The sequence below is a fragment of the Phocoena sinus genome, chromosome X, assembly GCF_008692025.1.
Source record: "Phocoena sinus isolate mPhoSin1 chromosome X, mPhoSin1.pri, whole genome shotgun sequence".
NCBI classification, from domain to species: Eukaryota; Metazoa; Chordata; class Mammalia; order Artiodactyla; family Phocoenidae; genus Phocoena; species Phocoena sinus.
Window position 1 is genome coordinate 91,167,624 of NC_045784.1, and position 9,213 is coordinate 91,176,836.

The window sequence follows — 9,213 nt, forward strand, 5'->3', positions numbered from 1 at the left end:
AGAGTAACAGTTCCCCTCTGCGTGGCAATGCTCTGTCCTCATCTGCTCCCTGGGGGCTTCAGAAAGCAAGTCTTCCTTCCCCTAGGCTTCCTAGGACGCTCTCACTGGCAACACAACAGCAGCCCAGTGAGATGCCAGAGGCCTGGGCTCGCAGGCCTGTTGGGTATAGCCAGGGTGAGCCGGTGTCTTGAGGACCCAACTTTCAATCCAGAGAGCTGTGCCTGGAGATTCCTGGCTAATCGACGCCCTGAAGCCTTGCCAGGCATACCGGACCCCAATTAGACTCTGACTGGCTCAGTTGGGACAGGTCAGGAGCAGGGAGGGAGAGGGAGCTGAGGCCCTGTGCGGCGCTGGCCCTGGCGCCTTCACACACCCTTCTGGCCCTTTTTCATCTGCTTCCTCCTCCTCTTCTTTGTCCTCCTCCTCCTCGCTGGCTGAGTCCTCATAGAGGTTGATGGTTGCCTGGACAGGGAAGTTCTGCAGTAAAATCTCCCCATCGCTGTACAGGTAGTCAAAGGAACGGGATTTAGGCCAGAAGAGCCTGTGGACAGAGAAGAAACACGGCCCCCACTTAGGGCGCATATGTGCAGAGGGGTCAGTAGGGCCAAGAAGGAAGCCAGCCCGTAAACCCCTTCTACCTGCAGTAATGGGATGAGAGGGAAAAGAAGAAAGGGTGCTTTGTAACAGAACCTTCTGGATTGTTACAAAATGGCTCCAGACAGGAAGGTCCATAGCTCATAGCTGTGGGGAGCCCCAGCCCCGGCATGTATCAGTCCTGACACTGATCCCACCGCCCACCTCCGAAGGCCTCCAGCCAAGCATTTTCTAGCCCTGTGTCCTCCATCTCCTACTAAGGCTTTCTTCACTGACCCCTCCATAGGGGCTTAGGGGTCATTGACAATGACCCCAGGGAAGGCAACCTTGGCCAAGTCCCTTAACCTCTCTGGGCTTCTGTTTCCTGGTCTATGAAATAGTGATCGTAGCAGTACCTCCCTCCTCCTGCCTCACAGGGCTGTTGTGAGGATTCAAAGGGCGAATGGATCTATGTCAAGTTCCAAGTCTGGTGCCAGAAGCTTACCTGACAGGGTGATGGAACTCAGAGTCAACCTTGGTGACCTCGGCACCTGTTGCCCCACCGGCAGCCTGTCCAAAGCAAAAGCTAGCATGTGGCTCAAAGTGCATGGCCAGATAACTGCCTCTTCCGTGTCAGGGGTCAGCAGCCTGTAGGTAAGATGGTCTAGAAGAGACCTCAGACATCTCTGGGGTCCAGTCCCCACCCCCCCAGTAAGGGGGTCTGTCCTGGTTCTAGTTGAACAACAAGTGGACAGAGTCTGGGGGGTTGTTTGCTTTCCTGCCCCTGTTCTAACACCTGTTTGGAGACCATCCAGGGGACAGAGTCCTACTGGAGCAGACAAGACGCAGGGGCGGAGTGGAGGTGGGCGAGAGCACCGGGGTTGGGTGCCAGGAGACCGGGACGCTAGTGCCAGCTGCACCGCGGACGTGCTGTGGAGCCTGCCTCATCCCTCCTGCCCTCTGGACCTCAGGCTCTTCATCTTCTAAATTACCCAGAAACCTCAGCTCCGCCTTCCTCCCAGAGCTGTTGTGGGAATCAAAAGTCGGCAAGGCTGGGAAGGTGCTTTCCGGGGACTGCAGCCCTGGACAGAGGTCGGGGGCTCTTTGGGAAGGGACCAGTTCAGCGTGCCCGCACGTGGTCATGTGTGTGTGCGCGAACACATGGAACAGGGGCTCAAACTCACCAAATCCACAGGTTTCCTCACCTGCCTTGGGAGGTCATTTGTAGAGGAGAGCCAGGGTCTCCAAAGACAAGCTCCTCTAGGACAAAGGGGAGAGATCAGCTGGTGGAGGGAGAAGAGACGGGGCTCCCTGAGATAACAAAAGAGGCCTGCCAAAAACGTGGCTCGGACTCCATCTCCTTCAGGAAGCATTTCTTAAGGACCCTGGGTCCAGGTCAGGACAGACGCCCCTCCTCTCTGCTTCCACAGTGTTATCACGCTGTTCGGTGATTATCTGTTTACTCGCCTTAGAGCTTCTTAAGGGCAGATTTATGTTCAATCATATCTGAATCCCCAACACCTAGCGTAATGCCCGGTACACGGTAGGTGTTTCTGTAAATGTTTGGTGAACGGTAAATGTTTGGAGGAATGAATGAGGCTTGGGTGAAAACTATCTTGCCCCCGCTCCAGGAAGTAGAGCTCACAGTTCTACCCTCTTCCTGGGCTGGGGAAAGGGGCCAAAAATATTTCTGGGTCCACTGCTCCCCCACTACCTTTTCCTGCCAAAGGTAGGAAAAGAGCAAATGGAAATCTTATGGGGTGGTCAGGAAAGAGACGGTCCTTCAGTCACAGACCTCTGGGGACTTTGGACCTCTTTCCCCTCTCTGCAACCTAGGTCATGTTCAACCCACATTTCATGGCAATCTCCCCCTTTGCCCCTCGGTGGACTGGGCAACGTGGCCCATGAGGGCCTGGCTGCTTGGCTTTCAGCTTTGGCAATGCCCACTGTCCCCAAGTCCCCTCCTGCCAGCCGGAAGGATTAGTGACATGAAGAGCCAGTTGAGATATTGGCGCCTGAGATGGGGAGAGGGCACAGAGAACAGGGGTGCCCTGGACATCTCATTTCCTTTCCTCTCCCAGGAACCCCACTAAGACTGAGTTCAAATTGCCAAGGGCCAAGTTCCACTTACCGTTCACTTCTGTCTACTTCTTGTCTAGAGGAGAGAAGGGGCGATGGGTTTCCCAGGCCAGGGAGCACCAGGGGGCCTTGTGCTAGGGCTGGAGCTGAGGCCGGGGCCAGGGCCAGGGCTGGGGCGCGAGCAGCAGGGTCCATCCTTAGGGTGTCACGGCCAGGCAGGCTGTGGGGTCCTCCTATTTCTCAGAATCTCCCGCACTCTTTTGGCTTTTCCTGGGAGACCCTTTTATAAGGCCTGCCTGGACTCATAAATTATTCAGGGCCGTGCAAGGATGGGCTCCCTGACGGGTAGGGGAGGGGAGGGGAATGAAGATTTAGGAAAAGGGGCTCAGGGAGGGAGAACTGTGTCGCTGGGTGTGAAATCTCTCCCAGTTGAATAAACAGAGAGTCAGTGGGGGGCAAGGGGTTCTCTTTACCTCCAAGTCAGAAAGGAAAACACAAAAGGGGCAAATCGCACACTGTTTGTGCGAATTCCCCAGGCAGTAGCAAGGCCTGAGGGGTGGGGAGGGGAGGAGGGAAGCTCGTTAGAAACCACAGAAAGTTCTCTGGCGCAGAGGGCAGGGTAGACAGGCCTTTAGCAAAGCTGGTTCCCAGTGAGAAGGCACAGCTGATCCGGCTAAGGCGAGTGAGGGACTCATGTTATTTCAGCTCAGACCCCAAATGGAGTTGCCAGGTGGACCTGATACGGGGTGACTGCCATTAAGCATATCACCGGGGTTAAGGAAAAAAAGGAGGTTTGTGGGTAGGACGGGTCCGGATGCCTGCGGGGGGTGAACCTCAAGTCTTCTTTCCACGCTTTCCTGTTTACTGGTCAGTTCATTTGCAAAAGTGCCTGAATCCCCTCTCCAGCCTCAGCAGTCAGTGGTCCAGGAAAGGAGCGCGGGTGGCATTTCTAGGGTTTCCAGGTCAGAATCCGGATCTCAGAGCTCAGCTTCCAGTCGGGGCGCCAGGGTGCAAAGCTGCTGACCATCCCTGGCCCCGGGGCCTTGGCTCCCTCACGTGTGAGAGAAGGATGCGAGCCCAGTGGTCCCAAAGGGCACCATCAGCTTGAACGCTCTGCGACGGGGGGGCTGGATAAATGGGTACTGACCCCGGGCAAGCCCAGCCGCTGAGCCACGGTCTCGGCCTCAGCCAGTCTTCTGGGTCTTTGTCAAAAAGTTTGCAGTTACAACTACTGGCAGGTTCCTTATGCATTAGAGGTCCGAAAATATGCCTCCTAACCTCAGTGTCGAGCGCCGGCGCGGATTTATTTAGCTTCTTGGATATTCGTCACAGCCGGGTGTGTAATCGTCAAAAACTAGAGACCGCCTCAATGTCCAATAATAGGAAACCAGTTACGTTAATTAGAGGAAGTTCTTGTAACCGAGTACTGAGCGGGCACTCACAACCATGTTCTGGGAGGTATAATTATCGACACAGAATGTAAAAAAAAAAAAAAAATCAGATGCTAGAATAGTATGAATAATTTGATTCAAGGGCTCTTCTTTTCTCTGTTCACCTACCCCCTACCTTCACCCCACTTCAAATTCCAGCCCCACTGTGTTCTTTGCAGCAAAGGAAAATTGGAAACAAGCCAAATGTCTCACTTTAGAAAGCTGGTTAAATAAATCATTGAACGGTTATACAATTTTATATTAAAATTGGCTTGGTAGAGGATTGGGAAAAAGTTAATATATTGAAGAGTGAAAAAAAGAAACCTGTACAATATAACTTAGAGGATGATCCTGTTTTGGTAAGAAAAAAGAAAAGGTGTAGCATATACAGGAAAAAAAAAAAGAGAGAGACTGGTTAGAAGAAAGGAGAAGGTTACAGTGGTCATTCTGGGGAGTGAGATTGTGGTAGATTTTTACTTCCTTCTTTAGGCTTTTCTGAGTGTTTCTAAAAGTTCTGCAAGCCCTGATACCCCTTGGGTAATAAAAAGTAAAGACACATAAAAATAAAAAGAAAGAAAGAAAGAGATGCTTATCCACAGAGGAGAGAAAACTCCTGGGAAAATGACAGCCGTTTTCAAATATCTGAGGATTAGACTGCAATGAGATTACACTTGTTCTGTGTGACTTCAAAGGTAGGGCTGAGGCCCATGGGTAGAAGCTACAGGGAGACACATTTTGGCTCAATCAAAGGAAAACTTTGCAACAGTCCAGCCAACACCTAAACCAGAGACCTGGCACTGTACTGGCCCTCAATAAACAGAGCTTTATTATATGCGGCGAAATGAGTGGAGCCTTGGGCTGGGCTAAGCTCTCTGTCCCTGAATTGTATAAGTGCAGGCTGGATCGTGGATCCTGGATCCTGGAGTGGAAAATCTAGAGGGTGGGGCAGGAGATAGTGAGCAGGGCTGCTCTGCTGGGGAGCCCGAGTTTCTGTTAGTCTCTGAGGGTTCTTGCTAAATTTGCCTCCAGAAGATGAAAATGTGCTTGTATTGTGTCAATACGATGGCTCAGATGAGCGCCTGAGAGGGAACCAGGTTGAAGAGACTGGGCTGGAAGGAGATGGTATGTGAAGGAGAAAGAAACAGACCTATTGTCACACCCGGGGATCTTTTTGATCTCTAGGTGGCCATGGACTCTGAAAATGGGCAGGAGCGGGGACAGAATGGGAGAAGAGGTAGCTATTCCTCCAGAGCCCAGGGCTCATTCCCAACCAACCGTGAACTTGTGTTTACTCAGCCACAGTCTTTCATGATCAGGGCTGTCCAGCCCCTTCATTCCCCTGAGCAGCAGTCCTCGGAGTTCCCCCCTCACGCCAGCTCTCTCATCCTTTCCCAGAGCCCAGGTAGCCTTCAGGCCTGTGTTCATGGATCTTTCTTCTCCCTACACAGCTGCTCTGTCTTAACTACCTCCTAAGAATTACCTCAGTCTCATTCAGCTCGTGGGAGATGAAACCACTGGCCCCTCTTGGGGGCCTCTCCCCAGCCTGAAGGATTTAAGGCCGACAAGGGTTGCTGGGCAAAAATGGGAGCCTGGCTGTTCTCCATTGCCCTCAGCACGCGACAGGAGTGAGGTGGGCAGCAAGGGGGCAGGAAAGGTCTGGGACCACCAAAATGAAGCACTTCCTGTCAGGGCAATTACGATCCTACCTCTGTTTCCCCCTAACAGCCCTACAGTGCCTCTGGGTTTTGTCGGTGATGGCTTTGCCAGAGCATCGAGAGGGCTGGGTACCTCCTCTGGGCCAGACACTGCTGGGCATTGCCAGGCAAGAGAATGGTCTAGAAAGAGGAGCGGACACTGCCTCAAGGTTCTGACAGCCTAGGGAGGGAGACAAGACCTAGGGAGGGGGGGAAGACTTGGTCAACCTCAGCCAGGCCTGGTACCCCTCCACCACCCTGAAGCATGTTCCCTTGTCGACTCCCCAGCTCCAGTCTCCACAATCCGTGGGCCACGTTCCAAACTTCCTTCAGCTCCTACCACATTCCCGCCCCACCCTCTCCCCACAGAACAACCTCTGCTCCCACTTCCCTGAGAAAACAGAGGCTTTCAAGCGTGAATTACCTCAATGCCCTGCCCCCCACCCAAACCTGGCCTGCCTCCCCAACTTCCTTCCCCTCCAGCCCGCCCTTCTCAGGGGACGATGTGCCCCTCTCGTTAAAGGCTAATCTGTTCACCCGGGGGGCCGTGGCCTCATCCACCCTCCTTCTCTGGGGCCTTCCTCCAGGCCTTTCTCTTCAGGAAACTTCAGCTTCTTTATTCCAGCTCTTTCCCTCCTGATTATAAAGTGCCTGTCTCTGTCATCCCCCAGAACAAGGTCCCTCCTTCCCTAGATGTGTTCTCTTGCTCCCCTAACTTGCTCTCTCTCTCTCTCTCCATCTCTTTCTCTCTCTTCCCCTCCCTCCTTCCCTCTCTCTTTTCTTTCCTTCACCCTCAGATTTGTTGAAAGTAGAGTCTATACTTTTCCCAACTTCCCATTTATATCTCAACCTACTCCAGTTTGGCCTCAGCCCCATCCTCCTAGGGAAAGTGCACTACCAAAGGTCCCCACTGACCTCCTAATTGCCAAGTTCAATGATCTCTTTGAACTCTGGGTGGCCAAAGGCCCTGTTGGCCAAATCCTCATTTCTGAGGCTCTCCCTTCTCTTTTGGTCACTCTCTCCTGGTTTCCCTCCTACTTCTGGAACCATCCCCCTGGGTATCTTTTGCTGACCTCTCTTCCTCTGCTCAGTCCTCACGTCCGTGGTTCTCAATTAGAGTCCACAAATGAGGTTGATACACAGTAATATTTTCAGTAGGTCACGGCAAAATGGGAAAAACATCAAAGGTAGAGCTTTTCAAAAATCTCAATGTATTCAATTATAAAACATTGTCTTTTACTCTGACATTATGCCTTTCCTAATTTTGGGGTGGCAAAATATTCTCTCTTTCTTGAAACGATGGCAATGATGGATATTAATTTATTTCTTTAATGTCCCTACTTGGCAAAATAAAAGTGTTAGTTTCTCTATGTCAGTCCCATTAATGTTTATTCAACGAATGAAAAATTGACCCATATTTCCAGCCTGAAGTTTTCCCGATAGGTGTCTCAAACTCATTCCAAAACCAAACTGGTTTTGTTTCCCACAAACTTCCTCTGTACCTGCCTCGATAAGCAGCATCATATTGGCCCAGTCACTCAAGCTAAAAGCCTCAGCCACCAAGCCCCATTGGTTGTAGTCTTCACCATTTCTCACGCTTGTCCCCTCTGTGCTCCCCACTCTCCTGGTTGTTTCTTCAATTATGGCCTCATCTGTCCTCTGTCACCTGGATGCTCGAAGCAGCTTCCAGATAGGCTCCCCCATCCTTGACTTGGCCTTTCTGATCCATCCTCCTCACAGCCACTCCAGTGGTCTTTCTATAACACAGGACTGAGTATGCTCTTCCTGGGCTTAAACACTTCCAGTGATTCCCAATTGCCTATGGGAAAAGTCCAATCTCTTTTGTGTGGCAGTCGAAGCCCTTTGTTGCCCATCCTCCACTGCAGCTCCCCTTTAGAGACCTCCACTCTATAAACAGGTCACTCCTTGCACCTGTAATCATTTCACGGTTTAGAGATGCTGAAGGTCTCAATCCCACCCTGTATGCGACTTGTCACGGGGAACACTGTGGGTCACAACCAGTGGCAGAGCTTAAAATCGATTTAGTGGGTTGCAGACAGCATTTGACAAAATGAATGAATAGCAGATAGAAAAGTGAATCACATGGGGCAAGGGTATATGTTGTTCTGTGAAGCTTTTGCTTTAGCCAAATATCTAGATCTAGATTGAAAGATACACAAATGCATGTCCTGGATGACGCTTTAAAATCCATTTCTTACTGTGGGTCCCAGTCATAAAATTTGACTGCGCTCAAGGGGCTAGAGGTTATTCTGGGACTCATTTAACTAGTGCTGTTCATGTCAGAGTCTTTGCTCTCAAAATGGGTCCAGTCTCACTAGGGAGTGTAACAGGGGTCAGGAGAACAGGTGATGCCAGGGAGACCTCATGGAAGAGGGGTGATTGAGTGGGGCTGGGCTTATGTGGGCAGAGAGAAGGGGAAATGTAATCCTGGCACAGGAGTGGATAGTAAGAGGACAGAACATTTGTTAAACATTTATGTACAAGGCCCTGTTCTAAGCATTTTGCACGGATTCATTCAAGTCTCACAAACAACCCTGTGAAGAAGATACTATTTCTAGCCTCATTTATAGGTGAGATTAAGGTACTTGCCCAAGGTCACAGAACTACAGGTAACAAAGCTGGGATTTGAACTCGGGTAGTCTCTGTGCTCTTAAGCACTGAGCTGCACCCCCTGCCACTGGGGGCCGGTGCAGAAAGCGGGCCGAGCAGAGGAGAGGGAGAGCCTAGGCCAGCAGGAAACCGGAGGAGGACCTAAAATGCCAGGTTGAAAGGCCCAGAACAGGTTCTGCTCTCACCTCGGGAAAGGAGATCTTACTCGTTCTCTCCAGCGTCTGCTTCTTGAGCCAGGGTCCCTGGGGTTAAGGGCAGGAGGCCTAAAAACCAGAATGGGGGCCAAGCGGACGCAAGAAGCTAGGCAGGGCCTGCTCTAAGAGAGGAGGGAAGGGGACAATTCTCTTCCTACCCAAGCCTGTCCCCAAAGCAGAACTAGCAAATGGTGCCTGGGGCTTCTGCCCTCAAGTCCAAATGTCCCAAATGTGCCAAGTCTTGGGCCCAGCCCCTTGGGTGCCTGGGACAGGGGGTCCCCTCTGGAGAACAGTTTGTCACCGGGTCAGCTCTCCCCCTGCGCTTTTTGCCTCTTGGCCGCCATTTGAGCCAGGGCTGTGGCCCATGTGGTGATGGGCTCTCTGGACAGAGCCCCTCCCAGCTCCCCATTTGCTCCTCGTTTGGACGGCAGGGGCCTAGAAAAACAGAGCGCTGAGGAGGCAGGAGGCGTGGGAGGGAGGATGCCTGGGAAGGTCACTCCCTCCTCCATCAGATCCATCCAGCCCCATCCCTGGCTCCTCTGGCCAGACTCTCCAGCCTCTTCTCTGAGCCAGCTTCCTTTCCCAGCCTGGCCTGAGGCCTGGGGAAGATGC

At 52.0% G+C, this 9,213-nt stretch overlaps 1 protein-coding gene across 1 annotated transcript; it reads right to left on the reverse strand.

Annotated features, from left to right (window-relative positions):
- Positions 1-294: 294 nt before the first annotated feature.
- Positions 295-2,847, reverse strand: RIPPLY1 (ripply transcriptional repressor 1). Its single transcript, XM_032618952.1, has 4 exons — positions 2,705-2,847; positions 1,758-1,833; positions 1,079-1,143; positions 295-541 (listed from the first exon to the last, which is right to left on the reverse strand). Exons 1-4 carry the CDS (start codon positions 2,845-2,847, stop codon positions 295-297), a joined length of 531 nt encoding a protein of 176 aa, XP_032474843.1.
- Between the last annotated feature and the right edge of the window lie 6,366 nt (positions 2,848-9,213).